At 42.8% G+C, this 17,448-nt stretch overlaps 1 protein-coding gene across 1 annotated transcript in view; it reads right to left on the reverse strand.

Annotated features, from left to right (window-relative positions):
* Positions 1–1,317: 1,317 nt before the first annotated feature.
* Positions 1,318–17,448, reverse strand: part of stoml2 (stomatin (EPB72)-like 2) — a 71,117-nt gene continuing 54,986 nt past the window's right edge. Inside the window, exons 6-10 of the mRNA XM_068032723.1 lie at positions 14,120–14,254; positions 12,617–12,761; positions 5,562–5,641; positions 5,316–5,444; positions 1,318–2,230 (exon numbers count right to left, since the gene is read on the reverse strand). Of these exons, the coding sequence (XP_067888824.1) occupies positions 2,099–2,230; positions 5,316–5,444; positions 5,562–5,641; positions 12,617–12,761; positions 14,120–14,254 (621 nt within the window). The 3' untranslated portion in view covers positions 1,318–2,098. The remainder of the gene's footprint in view (positions 2,231–5,315; positions 5,445–5,561; positions 5,642–12,616; positions 12,762–14,119; positions 14,255–17,448) is intronic.

A 17,448-nucleotide genomic window follows, 5' to 3' on the forward strand; every position in this document is an offset into this window, starting at 1 on the left:
CTGAGCTGGCCGAGTCCTAAAGGACATAGCTGCTAGACTGGGTATGCAGCAGGTGGTGAGGAAAAAACATACTTGTCCTCACCCATCAGCCTACTCTCAATCATCAGTAAAGTGACGGAAGGTGCCATCAAGCAGCACTTGCTTAGTAATAAGCTGCTCAGTTTGGGTTCCACCAGGGCAACTCAGTTCCTGACCTCATTTCAGCCTTGGTTCAAACATGGACAAAAGAGGTGAGGTGAGAGTGACTGCCCTTGACATCAAGGAGCCCGAGCAAAACTTAAGTCAATGGGAATCGGGGGAAAACTTTCCGCTGGTTGGAGTCATACCTAGTGCAAAGGAAGATGGCTGTTGGAGATCAATCATCTGAGCTGCAGGAGTTCCTCAGGGTAGTGTCCTAGTTCACCGATGACCTTCCTTTAATCATAAGGTCAGAAGTGGGGATGTTTGCACCATTTGTGACTCCTCAGATACTGAAGCAGTGTAGAAATGTAGCAAGACATGGACAATATCCAAGCTTGGGCTGATAAGTGGTAAGTAGCATTTGCACCACACAAGTGCTGGGCAATGACCATCTCCCCTTGACATTCAATGGCATAAACATCACTGAATCCCCCACTATCAACATCCTAGGGGCTACCACTGACCAGAAACTGAACTGGAGTAGCCATATAAATACCATAGCTACAAGAGCAGGTCAGAGGCTAGGAATCCTGTGGCGAGTAACTCACCTCCTGACTCCCCAAAGCCTGTTCACCATCTACAAGACAGGAGTGTGATGGAATACTCTCCACTTGCCTGGATGGATGCAGCTCCAACAACACTCAAGAAGCTCGACACCACCCAGGACAAAGCAGCCTGCTTGATTGGCACCAATCCACAAACATTCACCCCCTCCACCACCGATGCACAGTGGCAGCAGTGTGTACCATCTACAAGATGCACTGCAGCAACTCACCAAGGCTCCTTAGACCAGGACCTTCCAAACCCGCGACCTCTACCAACTAGAAGGACAACAGCAGCAAATGCATGGGAACACCAGCACCTGTAAGTTCCCCAAGTCACACACCATCCTCACTTGGAACTATTTCGCCGTTCCTTCAATGTTGCTGGGTCAAAATCCTGGAACTCCCTTCCCCACAGCACTGTGGGTATACCTACCTCCCATGGACTGCAGCGGTTCAAGGCAGCTCACCACCACCTTCTCAAGAGCAATTAGGAATGTGCAATAAATGCTGGCCTAGCCAGCGATGCCCACATCCCCTGAACGAAGAAAAAAAAAAGTACGGATTCCAAAATATCTAGCCGTAATACATAGTGTCAATTTTTTTGTTTTGTCTTTTAATTGCATACTTTTGCCACAATTATATCACCCCGGCCATAACATTTACATTGGTTATCAAGCAGCAGTCTCTGTTTAACCTTTAACATAAAAGCAAAATACTGCGGATGCTGGAAATCTGAAATACAAACAAGAAATGCCGGAAATACTCAGCAGGTCTGGCAGCATCTGTGGAGAGAGAAGCAGAGTTAACATGTCAGGCAGTGACCCTTCTACTGACCTGAAACGTTAACTCCGCTTCTCTCTCCACAGATGCTGCCAGACCTGCTGAGTATTTCCAGCGTTTCTTGTTTTTATTTCGATTTAACCGTTGCCTTTCCACAGAGATGACCTTTTTACTGCTGAGGTTAACATCTCATATTGTGGTGACTCCAAACAGAATAACTTGCTCATTCAGATTTTTCCCATTCACAAGCAAGATGAAAACCTATCTAGCCAAAAAGAAAATTAGAACAGTCAAACCTTTTTTTTTGGGGGGGGGGGGGGGGTGGGAAAGAGAACAAATAATTAAACATTTATTTTCTCTTTTAGGAAATTTAATATACTGATCCCATCAATTTAGAAAGACTTTTTCTCTATCCATGATACAGTTATACAATGAAAAATAAGCTACAGACACCAACAAAATCAATTCTCCCGAGAGTATAAAAGTGTTCTACTATGAGCACGACACGTGTTCATCTCATTTGAAAAGAGTCAGAATCTGGCACATTCTGCAGTCCCAATTTTCATCCGTCATTCAGTAGAAATTTCAGACCATTATGTCTCCGAAGGGAATGTTTGACTCCCACCAACCAGTGGGGGTGATCTGTCATCATGGGAAGCATCCCTTGTCAGTTTTTCCTTTGTTGCTGCTGGTTTATTAGTCAAGGTATTGTAAATTCCCATGGCCTGTGACATACAAAATGCAGATAGATTAGAATACAACACAAATAGCCTTAGAAACAGCCAAAGTAATGACTGCACATGCAGCATACACTTTAACGCATAGAACATACATCAACCAGAAAACTACAAAAACACACCGGCATTAAATTCAATAATTAGTTTTCAGAAAGGAGCAAAACTTTAATTAACATGGTTGGTGACAGAAATATTAACAATGAAATTCTACCAAATAACAGTGGAAAGAAAATGATAAAACATTCCTAGAAAAGGATATCACTCCCCTGCACCCCACCTCCCCTCGATCCCAAGCCATTATTTTGAATGTGGGCCTGTTCAACACATTAGTGCATTCCTATCCTATTTTAATCTTACCCTCCTTCACATACTGGCCAACAGAAAACATATTTTCTGCAGAAACAGGAAGTATCAGATAATATCAAGGAAGGCATAGCACTGAAGTCCATAAATTTCCAAACCAAACGGAAAGAGTTATCAAATAGATGTACATCAGAGTAGTGGATAAGCTTGTTGGCAGTCATAACCAGACCATTTCCCCATGAATTCTTTTTGCAGGAAAAAAAATATATCATCTAGGTCAAACTAGACACGGAAGACTGTACAGAATCTAGCAGCAAGTGATTCACTTTAAAAGGAACATTAAGGGCTATTAATTGCTGAGAGTAAATACAGTGCAGTGTGGTTCTGAGTCAAAGATCAGAAAATATTTCCAGCTTTAGCCTCTGGTGTGTTGTGTCATCAAAGATCTGCCAGAGCAGCAATGGATAATCAAGCTGGGGTTCAATGTCCTAGGCGATAGGCGGGAAAGGGTCAGCCTGCTTTTCAGTGGCTCCCGTTGGACAGTGTGCGTTCTGGACTAGTTTGTGTTTAGCTGTGATGCCACACAGTCAAACGGCTTTTATCTCCTTTGGGTTCACAAATGAAGAATGGCAGCTGGGCTATCAGAAGGTTGCGGGCACTTGTGGAAACCTCAGCAGACTGGAGGTAAGGAGAAAAATAATGTAAAGAAAATAAAACCCCCCGAATAGTTGGGAGCTCAAGTTTGTAAACTCGGCCCTGATGTGCTTTGATTTACTTGGCAAGTTTCTTATACTGATAAAACACATAAAAATCCATATACACAACATTCATCACTTATATAACCATGCACTGACATTTCCTCAAAAAGCTCAAATTAGCTCGTCATAACCTCGGGCCTTTATATATCTATGACATTGATCTGATTAGCTCATGCATTTTTATGTATTCACTAACTTTATTGCGCTTTAGATGTTTACTCATAATCAAGACCCTTGGGCCTCTGATTTCAAGGCTTATATTCCCTCAACTCCTTCGCCCGGCCTTCTTGAATGTGACTGTAAAACTTGCGACCATTCAATCCTTAGGCACAATTCATATTTTTAAAGATTTTTAGAAAATTATGGTTAGGGTCAGCACCAACTCCTTCAGTTTTTCAAAATGCATACTAATTGACTTCAATATTTACCATCCTCTAGCCCTTTAGCACAATTTCTATTTGCAAAGTGTTTTGGAAATTATGGTTGTTGCGTTGCTATTTCTTCAACTTTTAAGCATTCCTCAAGTATTCTGGGATGCATACCATCTGAGGCTATTTTTAGTCTCTTTTTAAATACAGCATCTTTTTTGAATACTTATCTTTGGTAGCACTCTTTCAAATCTTCCTCAGATACCCCAACAGTCCTACATTTACCTTGTTATAGTCTGAAAGAGTCCTTTTCATTCCTTCATTATCAAGTAATCACATCCTTTCATTGCCATTGCTATTTCCCTTTATTTTAATTGATAGTCTGCTTTCTTAATACATCAGCACTCAATCATTCTTTTTGCTCCCTTTCTATAAATTTTATAATTCAGATTTATTCTGTATTATCCCCTCTATATTATCTACCTCTTTTTAAGTTTCATTTTTGCTATAGCCCTTCTCTTTATCTATGGAACTCCTGCTTTTGATGTACCTCTTTACTCCTGTAACATCCTATTGAATATTTAAATGCCATGTTTCCAAACAATTAACCTCTAGTTAGGCCATTGAAATTAATTATAAAAATGGAAAGTGCTGGAAATACTGAGCAGGTCCGACAGCATCTGTGGAGAGAGCAATAGAGTTAATGTTTCAAGTTGGATATGACTCTTTAGAACCCTTGGAGAGAGGCAGGGTTCTGAAGAACAGTCATATTCAACTCGAAACGTTAACTGTATTGCTATCTCCACAGATGCTGCCAGACCTGTTGAGTACTTCCAGCACTTTCTGTTTTTATTTCAGATTTCCAGCAGCCGCAATATTTCGCTTTCATTGAAATTAGTTACTTCCCAGTCCAGCACTTATCTGTTATTCCTCTTTTACCTTTACCGATTTCAAATGTGAACTCAATTAGGGTTATGGTCATTACTTCCCAAGCGTTTCCCCCTCAGGTTATTTCCTGCTCTGTTACCCAGAACCATTACTCAAAAGATTAATTCTGCGTCCTTCTCACTACCAAGTAATCAAATATTAGGTATCCCTGTAACCTATGTGAACTTGGCAACTAACACTCATTAAGCAATCGACCTAGATAGAGGGTGCTCATCTGCCCTTTGAAGTAGTTTTGGCACAAGATAAAAATTCTGTATTTCAAATGACACAGAGGCACCGTATTTTCAGCAAGAGGTTATCAAATTAAAATGGCAATAGCTACCAAAATCCCATAAGGAACAGAAAAAAAATACATGATTTAATGAATTTTCCGATTCAAAATAAGACAGAGCTCTAATGCATCTCTTTCACCAAGAAATGCTCCAAGTTCAGTCAAGCAAGAAGTCATAGCCAATCTAACCAAACCACATGAAAAAGTAACTTCAAGATTGTTTAGAAAATATATATTTGCAATAGAAGGGAAAAAACAATACCAGTCCAACAAAATAAATAGACAATTGCATTTTTATTAATAAAAATTACGATACCCTCAAGTTTTCACTTACGCTGGTTGTTTGTTTTTGGTTCCAAATGCTCAACAGGACTGCTAAAAGGCAGATCATCTTAAATCTAACAATGTCAGGATATCTATCTTACCTGTGTCACCATGCTACTGATATCACCCGTATTTGAAGGAAGAAGAATTGTATTGCTCTGTTTGGCCAGGTTACTAAAGGCAGACACATACTGCTCGGCTACACTCAATGAGGCTGCTTGACTTCCACACTGTAAAACACATGAAGGGAAAAAGAGGAAGTAAAAATTCTTAGTCTTTCTTCATTCTATTTAAAACCAAGAGCAGATTTTAATATAATTCAGCTCTGTGGATTCACTTTTTCATACCTGTTGACCAAGAACCTTAGAGAGCATTTGAATGGCTTCTGCTTTTGCCTTTGCTTTTGCTATGACTGCATTGGCTTCACCTATGAATAGTTGGGTAAATGAAATATCAAAAGGTAAGCATTAGACATTTAAGCCAGAAACAACACATCTATGCAGCTACCAATTTAGCTCAATTTTTAGCATCAATATTTTTTTTAACCAAGTACTTAATACAGAAGACTGACTTGACAAATTTTGGTGGAACCAGTTACTAAGTAAAATAGCAGAATTCCACAGATTATCAGTCTAGGTAATAGATACATAAACTGAAAGATTAAAGAACTCTGAAAGACAGTCAGTCATCACCATTGTTTATTTTGACTGAGGTTCTAAATATAGAATTTGATAAACAATGATGTAGTCTTTCGAGCTGAATTGGATAAAAATAAAAATTTAATTAATTCACCTCTATATACGCATCAGTTTCAGACCTTTGAAACTCGTAAATTTATTATTGCAATCCAAGAGGTTATAAATACAACATACTATAACCTTGTAATCATTCCAATAGGTAATTTCAAATCAACCTACAAACTATGGCAGTGAAGCTACCGCAATTTATAAACATTACTGTAATCAGTGAGGTTTGATTATAACCTTATGTTAGTTATTTGTTATATATGTGTGTAGGTAAGTTTGTTTATTGTATTATCTTCAGAAAAAACTAGCTGTCTGGAAGCTATTTACTAAAGAACGTTGATGGAAAAAAATAGCTGTTAATAAGTCTCTTATGATCACTTTTTTTAAAAAAAGGGTTAGGGCTGACAAATGTAAAGAAATTCATTTTCTGATTAAATGTGGGCATACTCAGTTACAAATGCTTAAAGTTAAGCAGGACACAGGGAGCAGCAAATCAAGTTTATTGAGGGATTTAAGTGTTTGTGTTGGTTTGCACAGAAATAATCTAGTTTTGTTTGCATAGAAATAAGCCAGCATCTGAATGGAGTGAAAATAATTGAATAGGGATCACCGAGACATGGCTAATCCAGAATGATGGAAGTATGTATAACATACAAGGGTACAGGATATTCAAAAAGGATGTAGGGACAGGAGAGACAGGGGAATTCTTGTAAAGGACACAGGAGAGAGATCACCCAAGAACCTCTTTGTCTCAGAGCTGAGCTTCAAAACCCACATCCTGTCCATCACCTAGGCCAGTTATTTCCACCTATGTTGCATTGCTTACATCCAGTCCTAGCACAGCCCCACTGATACTGAAACCTTCATCAATATTTTATCACCTTCAGACTCAATTTCTCCTGTGACCTCCCATTTTCCACTCTTCATGGGTTGAACTTACCCAACTTGGGTAAAAGTCAGCTCCCTGTATCCTGTCACAAGAAATTCTCTATGGAAAGCATTGGCATCTCTGACATGCTCCTGAGGCTAATTCAAGATCTATATGATATCCCAGGAGCACTGAACAAGTGTGAGTAGTTCTACACCAAATCTGAAGTAAGGCAGGATGCATGCTTCTTCCAACCCTGTTCTATCGTGCAACAGACTGGATCCTCAACCAATGTTCCCTCTAATTTCTGTTTGCGGTCTGCTTATTGCACTGTGCGGTCTCTTTAAGATTACTGCGCGACCACACATGCGTTTATCTTAAAGGGAATGTTGCTTGTGCGTGGCCTGTTTGTGCCCTGCTCGATGCATTCCAGATTGCTGTATGACTGTGCATGTTTGCAGCTTAAAGGAACATTGTCTTCAGCTACATCAGTGCAAATGTCGGCATTACCGTTGATCTTTGGGTCTAATGGAAGAGCTCGAATTTTGAAAAAAAGAGATTCAAAGGGATGTTATAGAGGTATAGAAAATACTAGAGAAAGTAATCCTAAACAAAACAGGGCAGCAGGACAACAGGGCACATAGTTATGAGGGCAAATTCAGTAAATATTTCCTCAGAGGGTGAGCAACAATTGGTACAATTTCCCAGTAAAATAAACTTATTATAAAATAGCTAGATGCTGTAATGGGAACACAGAGGCTATTATTGTGGAAGAATGGGAAAAACGGGCTGAAGGCCTGCTTCATACAAACCTATTTTGTGAAATTTAATCAACACATTAGCTACAATGTAAAAACTAGCGATACTAACCAATGCAAAATCCATCAAGAAACTTAAATATTAGAGGCTTAAAATAGTAGAATGTGGGTCGTACCTGCTAGATTACCAATGATAGCTGCATTGCTGTGGGAAAGCTGCTAGGTGCACACAAGGAAAACCCCCAGAGACAAGGCAAAACATTCCTTGATTGCTTTTGAACACCTCCAAGTCAAGCAGTTAGCCCACAATGAAATAGATGGAAGCTTGTGTGTATGACACCCAATCTGCTACCTTTGCTACAGTTGAAATACAACACAGGTCTCAAGGTAGTATGGCTGCCCAAAAGCTACTTTTCACCAGCCACCAGGAAGTCCAGGAGAGTGGATTAATGCAGACAATCTAGTGAATTTCTCTTCATTTCTAAGATGTGTTTGGTTCTCCCAACAATGCAGAGTTTGGAATAACAAGAAATGCTGGAACCACTCAGCAGGTCTGGCAACATCTGTGGAAAGAGAAGCAGAGTTAACATTTCGGGTCAGTGACCCTTCTTCGGAACAGGGTTCCGAAGAAGGGTCACTGACCCGAAACGTTAACTCTGCTTCTCTTTCCACAGATGCTGCCAGACCTGCTGAGTGGTTCCAGCATTTCTTGTTTTTATTTCAGATTTCCAGCATCTGCAGTATTTTGCTTTTATATTAATGCAGAGTTTGGGATGTCAGTGAAGTGGGGATATCAAATCTACAACCTTCTACTCCACTGTACACCAATGCCTTGTAGTACTGTGCCATCCTCCTCAAAAATATTTTCCCCATTCCCTGTCCCATTTTGCTCACTTTCAAACATTCCTTATCAAATGGATAGGCACTTTACTGCCATCAGTGCTGTCCCATTCACGTAACAGGAGATATGCTGTGTTTGCAGAGATGGACAGTTTAAATTTGCTCTCCATTAAAAATGTTAGCACAATGTTATCATGAAGTGCTCATTACCTTTTTGGGTCTTTTCTATTTTTCTTGCAAATTTTAGGAGCTGAATTTTATGGGGCCTACAGGAGCAGGATAATATGTGTGTGTGGGAGATGGGGGTTGGGGGGAGGGGAGTGGTGGTGGGACCGGTGCTGAAAAATCAGGAGGGAGGTAGGGAGATGGGGGGTCCATCACCTTCCCACCGCCGTGGCATTTTGCCAGCAGCGGAAAAGGTGGAGGATGGCCACTTCCACCCAGAGTCCAATTAAGAGCCTCGTCCCGCCACTGCTGGCAGTTTACCAGCGACAGATGGGTCCTCTGCCGTATGGGGAAACCACCTGGTGAACGCTGGTAGCCCCCCCGCTGACTTGCGGGGGGACCCCCCATTTGGGCACCCTGTGACCCACAGAGGGGCCACCCAACAGCAATGGCCATCTCCACAACAATATCCACCCACCCCGCTCTTGCCGGAGCCTGCCTGACTCGTTCCAACGAGCTCACTTACCTTGCTGCAAGGCCGGCATCCATCAGTGTCTCTCGGCTGGGTGCAGTTCCAGCAGTGGCCACCGCTTCTGGTGGCGCTGCAGGGACTGAAGAGCTGCCAGCCCTCCGATTGGACGACAGCTATTGGTGGTGGGCTCTTGTCCCTTAAAAGGGATAGGAGCCCCAACAGCAGCTCATTAACTGCTAGATTGGCATAGAATCCGGCCAGGAATCCCTCAAACTGCTGAGGTGATGTTGCCCCTAGCTTTCCAGTCTGTCATCAAGGACACCCCCACCTCGACAAAATCCAGCCCTAGATCACTCTCCTGAATTAATTTCAATTGCCTGCACTTTCAAGAGTATCTTTACTGGTCTGAATATTTAGGTTAGCTTTTGGCAATAACCTGTCGCGATTATTTTTAGCTACTGGAATTATCCTGTCCACAGAGGTTCTCTCTCCCATCTTTGAAAACTGACACAGCATCACTTCAGAAATAAAAACAAAAAATGCTGAAAATACTCAGCAAGTCTGGCAGCATCTGTGAAGAGAGAAACAGAGTTAACATTTCAGGTCGATGACCTTTCGTCAGAATTGGGACGATAGGTCATTGACCTGAAACATTTAACTCTGTTTCTCTCTCGAAAAATGCTGCAAACCTGCTGAGTATTTCCTATTATCTCAGATTCTCAGTATTCGTAGTACTTTGCTCTTCCATCACTATTTCAGACCCAGTTTCAAATTTAAATAAATGAATTTATTTTACACAAGATGTATGAACACTGATGACACTCAGCTCTACCACACCAACTAAATTGTCAGACAGCTTATCTGACATCCAGTCTTTGATGAGCAGAAATTTCCTCCAATTAATTATTGGAAAGACCAAAGTCATTGTCTTTGATCCCCGCCACAAACTCCGTTCCCTATATCCCTCTCCTTGGCAACTGTCTGAACCTGAACCAAACTGTTTGCAAGCTTGTCATATTTGACCCCAAGATGAGCTTCTAAGCATATATCCCCCATCACTAAGGCCATCTATTTCTACCTCCATAACATTACTTGACTCCTACCCTGCCTCAGCTCATCTGCTACTGAAACCTTCATCCATGGTTTTTGTTACTTCTGGATTTGACCATTCAACACATTCCTGGCCAGCTTCCCATGTTCCACCCTCCCTAAACTTGAGATCATCCAAAACCCTGCTGCCCATGTCCTAAATCATACCAAGTCTCCTTCACCCATCACCTCTGTGCTCGCTGACCTACACTGGCTCCCAGTTGAGCAATGCCTTGATTTTAAAACACTCATCTTTGTTTTCAAATCATGGCCTCACCCCTCCCTACCTCTAATCTCTTCCAGCCCCTTAACCCTCCGAGATAGCTGCGCTCATCTAATTCTGGCCTCTTAAGCATCCCCGATTTTAATGGCTCAACCATTATCGACCGTGCCTTCTGCTGCCAAGGCCTTAAACTCTGGAATTCCGTCCGTAAACCTCTCTCCTCTTTTAAGACACTCTTTAAAACCTACCACTTTGACCAACCTTTTGTTCTTCTCTAATATCTCATGAGATGCGTTGTCAAATTGTGCTTTATAATGCTCCTGTGAAGCACATTGGGATGTTTTATTTTGGCACTATACAAATAGTTGCTGATGTTGTAACAGTGACATAACACATTTATGGCAAAACTTCTATCTAGCTCCTCTGAAAACAAATTAAAGGTGCTGCTTTCTAATGCTAGTCTCTTTCATCTCGTTTCATGCTGGCATCAGTATTTTTATTGCTCATCCCACGGCCCTTGAACTGCTGCAGGCTAGGTGCTGATGATGTTCCCATGGTGGTGTTGAGTAGGTGAATTCCAGGATTTTGACCTGATGAGGGAACAGCAACATTTAACCCCTGATGACCTCAGTTTTTCTCAGGATCCTTGGTATAAACCTTAGTTAAATGCTGCCTTGATATCAAGGGTGGCTACTTGCACTCCTCTGGCCTTCAGCTCTTGCATCCACATCAGGATCAAAGCTGTGCAGAGATCGAAGCTAAATGATTCTGACACAACCTTAACTCAGCGTCAGTGAACTAGTTATCACTATTGATGACTTTTTTCATCACTTAACTGATGGGCAATTTTCAATATTGTCAGTATCCTAGCTTTACAGGGAACAGTTTAGCTTTGGAGCAGCTGGTTCTTCTGTATTGCAGCCAGCCTGTTGTCAGGGTTCATAGCCTTTACTTTGTCCAAAACACTAAGTCACTTATTTTGTTTAATTCATTCACATTACGTGGAATGCAACAAATCAGCTGGACACTGACATCTGATCATGTTGCGTGGAGAGAAACAAATAGGGTAGACACTGGTATCTGTGCTGGTGAGGATTGTCCAATTGGCTGAAGATGTTTGCAAACATTTTAGCATTGTCTTTTGCTGAAATGTGCTGGGCTCGCTATCATTGAGTTTCTAACCACTATGGATGGTGCTTGAATTAGATTATTCATTTAAGAACTCCAAATAGACCGCTGAAACAATTACAGAGCCTTAAATAGTACCAAAAATCAGTTAACAGAGACATCCACAACTTTCAGTAAATGTTGACCACATTTGAAAATAACTTCCAACCCTACACGTAATGATAAATTAAAGCGACATGATAGAGGTTTACAAAGTTATGAGCGGCATGGACAGAGTGGATAGTCAGAACCTTTTTCCCCCAGAGTGGAAGAGTCAGTTACTAGGGGACATAGGTTTAAGGTGCGAGGGGCAAAGTTTAGAGGGGATGTGCAAGGCAAGTTTTTTTTTTTTTTTTATACACAGAGGGTGGTGAGTGCCTGGAATTTGCTGCCAGGGGAGGTGGTGGAAGCAGATACGATAGCGACGTTTAAGAGACATCTTGACAAATACATGAATAGGAAGGGAATAGAGGGATATGGGCCCCGGAAGTGCAGAAGGTGTTAGTTTAGGCAGGCATCAAGATCGGCGCAGGCTTGGAGGGCCGAATGGCCTGTTCCTGTGCTGTACTGTTCTTTGTAACTGAACAAATGACTATCTCTCTTTGTCCGAAAGTAGCTTGGCGCCATTCTCAACCTTTTCGGACAACCAAATAAAATTTGAAATATTACCAATTAAATTTGGTACATGACCCAGAGTACAATTTGCGTTTTAACGCCTTATGCATGGCGACTGAACCTAATGGGTCAGCTATTATAACAAATCGAGATTTAAAAAAACTTCATTTTTGTCACAAGTGCTCTGTAGCAGCCAACCACAGGGAAAAAAATTCATAACAGTTGTGTCATATGGCTGTGAGATTAAGATCCACGAACAATGGTGCCCAAGATGAACATTATGTATCATGCTAGAATTGTAATCCAATTATTCTTTAAAATATTTCAGATGTGTTTAGCCACCTAAATCAGAATCTGCAATTTACGATGGAAAAATAAATGAAATCACTTGTAAAGCATATGAGAGACCAATTTAAGCAAAAGCAGAAGAATATGCAGTCTCAGCCGTGAACAGCCAACCTGCAGCTTGGTTAATATTTTCTTCTTTCGTTGCCTCTGAAGCCAGAATTCGAGATCGTTTCTTCCCTTCAGCGATATTGATTTCAGCCTCTCTGGCCCCTTCAGATTCCAGCACAGTGGCACGTTTTCTTCTTTCAGCCTCAACCTGAAATGATGTAACCCAATGAACAAACCACATTCTCTTTGTGCCACCAAACCAGAAAAGGTTGGTTGGGACCTTTAAATATTGCTAGAAAGATAATTAATTATACAGAACAAAATCTACTCTAAAATTGTTCTACGCACACATGGGGTAAATATTTTATTATAATCTGCCACATGCAAACTGCATGGTCACCTAGGGCTGAATTTGATGTGCCTGCCACTGATTTCAGCGGCGGGCAGAAAAAAACGGCGGCATTTTTAAACGGCTATCAGCCCTACCGGCTGATTTAAATATTTAAAGCTAATGTAAATTTATAAAAAAATTTCCTTTGCCTCTTTCCCACCCCAATAACAATTAAATTCATTATTTGCCCTTTCCCCGCCAAAACACTGACTTTACCACCTGACATTGCCCCCTCAAACTTTCACCTACAACCCTTCCCACCATCCCCTACACCCCATGTGACGTTAATTTGACCCCGTTTCCACCACTCACGCACTGATAAACTTACCTCCCCCCCAGCAGTGTGGCAGCTTGTTTTCCCGGATGGGGATCCGAAGGCGCAGGAGTGCCGGCCACCGGGCCGAAGATCGCAGCAGGACATCAGGCAGCTGCCACGAGGCCTCGCCGCCACTGGTGATATTGGGCCAGGCCCTACTGGCGTCATTGTGCATGGTGGCCCTCTCCCTGAGGAATCTTCAGGCCCCCCCCGCCCCAGCCCCTGTCACGGAACCTGATGCCCAGGGAAGAACAAAATCCAGCCCCTAGTGGTGCACAAACATGGTGCATCAGGAATGCAGAATGCACTCATGATCATCATAGAGCACATCAGTTAAGACAAGAAAACTGATTATGAATGAAATCACCAATTGTGAATGCTTCCTGATCAGAAAGGACAGAAAGCTTTAGCAGACACATCACCCTTGTTCGCATGCATCTACTTGTAACTGGCTTGTGGGTGGAGGCTTTATCAGGGACCAAGAAGGCAGGTCACCTGGATTCCTGCTCAGTTGTGGAATAGTGGATGGCACAGGGAGAAGTTTGGATAAAGATGGCAAATAATTTTTAATAGAGTGAAGATAATTGCAAATTTTTAAAAAACAAACTTTCATGAATATATTTTATAATTAAAAGGAAAATCAGGTCTTCCAATATTCAGTGAGAGAAGCCAAATTTCTAATATGTTTTTGTGACAAATGAAATAAAACAAATGAATGACCATTCATGAATAAATTGAGATGTACTGTGGCTGTACCCTCCTGTGTATATTCCTGACAAATACAAACACTTAACAGGCATAAAATGCTAAGCAAGCCAATTATTTTTTCCTTCGAGAAAACTTCAAAGCTCATACATACTTGCATTTGCATGGCTTCCTTTACTTTAGGAGGAACATGGATATCCTTGATCTCATATCTTAGGCAGCGGATTCCCCACGTATCTGCTGCTTGATTTATTTGAGTGACCATATTCATATTCAGTACTTCTCTTTCCTGCAGAGCAATGACAGAGATTGGGGAGTTTTTCAGTCTTCAAAACATAACATTGAGATAAGTGAACATCACTCTCCTCTGTGTTAGGAAGTCGAATATAATCAAGTTAAATAGATTATCCTCAATACATTAACACAGCCTGAGAATCAAGAATTTTGCAGGATGTAATGAGGTGTGCACTACAATGATTATTACAGAACATAATACAGAATGTAATACAACAAAAAAAAATCAGCAGCAAAGGTACAACATATGAGCTAAAAAGTACTTACCTCGTGATTCGGCAGCTTCCATTTGAGCAGCGGGAGTGGTGAGAGCGCGAGCCAGGGGGCAGCCGGGAAGGTAAGTTGAGCTATAAAGTACTTACTTCGTGATTCGGCGGATGCGGACACGGGGACTGCTGGGTAAGTGAACCAATATATTCGGGCAGTGGCTAAACCCGAAACACTACACGTGTAGTGTCTCCCACCCATCCTCCTCCTCTAACCAAAAAAAAAGGACTCTTGTGTGGAGGGTTTGGTAAGATAAGGTTTTCCTTTATTTTTTTTTTAAATCTCTTTTGTCAATTTAGAGCAGAGGGGATGGAAGCTAGGGCAGTTGCATGCTCCTCTTGCAGGATGTGGGAGGTAAGGGTCACCACTGGTGTCCCTGCTGACTTCACCTGTGAGAAGTGCACCCAACTCCAGCTCCTCACAGACCGCGTTAGGGAGCTGGAGCTGGATGAACTTCGGATCATTCAGGAGGCTGAGGGGGTAATATAGAGCAGTTATAGGGAAGTAGTGACACCTAAGTTACAGGATAAAGGTCGCTGGATGACCGTCAGGGGAGGGAAAGGGAATAGGCGCACAGTGCAGGGATCCCCTGTGGCCGTTCCCCTCAATAATAAGTATACTGTTTTGGATACTGTTTGGGGGTGGGGGGGGAGGGGGGGAAGGGGTCAGGGACGACCTACCAGGGGAAAGTCACAGCGGCCAGGTCTCTGGCACTGAGCCTGGCTCTGTGGCTCAGAAGAGGGGGAGAATAGGAGAGCGATAGTGATAGGAGATTCAATGGTTAGAGGTCGCGAACGAGACCCCTGGATGGTATGTTGCCTCCCGGGTGCCAGGGTCAGGGATGTCTCGGATCGAGTCTACAGGATTCTTAAGGGGGAGGGGGAGCAGCCAGAAGTCGTGGTACACATCGGTACCAATGACATAGCTAGGAAAAGGGATGAGGACCTGAAAAGTGAATATAGGGAGTTAGGTTGGAAGCTAAAAGGCAGGACGAGCAGAGTAGTAACCTCAGGATTGATACCAGTGCCACTTGCTAGTGAGGCTAGAAACCGAGAGCGAGTGCAGCTGAACACGTGGCTACAGAGCTGGTGTAGGAGGGAGGGCTTCAGATATGTGGATCATTGGGATACCTTCTGGGGAAGGTGGGACCTGTACAAGAAGGACGGGTTGCATCTGAACTGGAGGGGCACCAATATCTTGGGCGGGAGGCTTGCTAGAGCTCTTCGGGAGGGTTTAAACTAGTTTGGCAGGGGGATGGGAACTGGAGCTACGGATCAGTGGATGGGGTAGCTGTTGAACAGGCAGATACAGAGTGCAGAGAGTCTGTGAGGAAGGTTAGACAGTTGACAGGGCAAAGTTGCAGCCAGTATGATGGGTTGAAGTGTGTCTATTTTAACGCAAGAAGTGTCAGGAATAAGGGTGATGAACCTAGAGCATGGATCAGTACTTGGAGCTACGATGTTGTGGCTATTACGGAGACTTGGATATCACAGGGGCAGGAATGGATGTTGGATGTTCCGGGGTTTAGATGTTTCAGAAGGAATAGGGAGGGAGGTAAAAGAGGTGGGGGAGCGGCATTGCTAATCAAGGATAGTATCACAGCTGCAGAAAGGGAGGTCGTCGAGGAGGGTTTGTCTACTGAGTCATTATGGGTGGAAGTCAGAAACAGGAAAGGAGCAGTCACTTTATTGGGAATTTTCTATAGACCCCCCAATAGCAACAGAGACACGGAGGAACAGATTGGGAGGCAGATTTTGGAAAGGTGCGGAAGTAACAGGGTTGTTGTCATGGGTGACTTCAACTTCCCTAATATTGATTGGAACCTCCTTAGTGCAAATAGTTTGGATGGAGCAGATTTTGTCAGGTGTGTCCAGGAAGGTTTCCTGACTCAATATGTAGATAGGCCGACTAGAGGGGAGGCTATGTTGGATTTGGTGCTTGGCAACGAACCAGGCCAGGTGGCAGATCTCTCGGTGGGAGAGCATTTCGGTGATAGTGATCACAACTCCCTGACCTTTACTATAGTCATGGAGGAGGGACAAGAGCAGATGGGATGGGAAAATATTTAATTGGGGGAGGGGGAATTACAATGCTATTAGGCAGGAACTGGGGAGCTTAAATTGGGAACAGATGTTCTCAGGGAAATGCACGACAGAAATGTGGAGGTTGTTTAGGGAGCACTTGCTGCGACTGCTGGATAGGTTTGTCCCGATGAGGCAGGGAAGGGATAGTAGGGTGAAGGAACCTTGGATGACAAGAGATGTGGAACAGCTAGTCAAGAGGAAGAAGGAAGCTTACTTAAGGTTGAGGAAGCAAGGATCAGACAGGGCTCTAGAGGGTTACAAGGTAGCCAGGAAGGAACTGAAGAATGGACTTAGGAGAGCGAGAAGGGGACATGAAAAAGTCTTGGCGGGTAGGATTAAAGAAAATCCCAAGGCGTTCTACACTTATGTGAGGAACAAGAGGATGGCCAGAGTGAGGGTAGGGCCGATCAGGGATAGCGGAGGGAACTTGTGCCTGGAGTCGGAGGAGATAGGGGAGGTCCTTAATGAATACTTTGCTTCAGTATTCACTAGTGAGAGGGACCTTGTCATTTGTGAGGACAGCGTGAAATAGGCTGATATGCTCGAATAGGTTGATGTTAAGAAGGAGGATGTAATGGAAATTTTGAAAGACATGAGGATAGATAAGTCCCCGGGGCCAGACGGGATATACCCAAGGTTCTTATGGGAAGCAAGGGAAGAGATTGCCGCGCCTTTGGCGATGATCTTTGCATCCTCACTGTCCACTGGACTAGTACCGGATGATTGGAGGGTGGCAAATATTATTCCCTTGTTCAAGAAAGGGAATAGGGATAACCCTGGGAATTACAGACCAGTCAGTCTTACATCGGTGGTGGGCAAATTATTGGAGAGGATTCTG

This window comes from Heterodontus francisci, chromosome 1 (assembly GCF_036365525.1).
Source record: "Heterodontus francisci isolate sHetFra1 chromosome 1, sHetFra1.hap1, whole genome shotgun sequence".
Classification (NCBI taxonomy): domain Eukaryota; kingdom Metazoa; phylum Chordata; class Chondrichthyes; order Heterodontiformes; family Heterodontidae; genus Heterodontus; species Heterodontus francisci.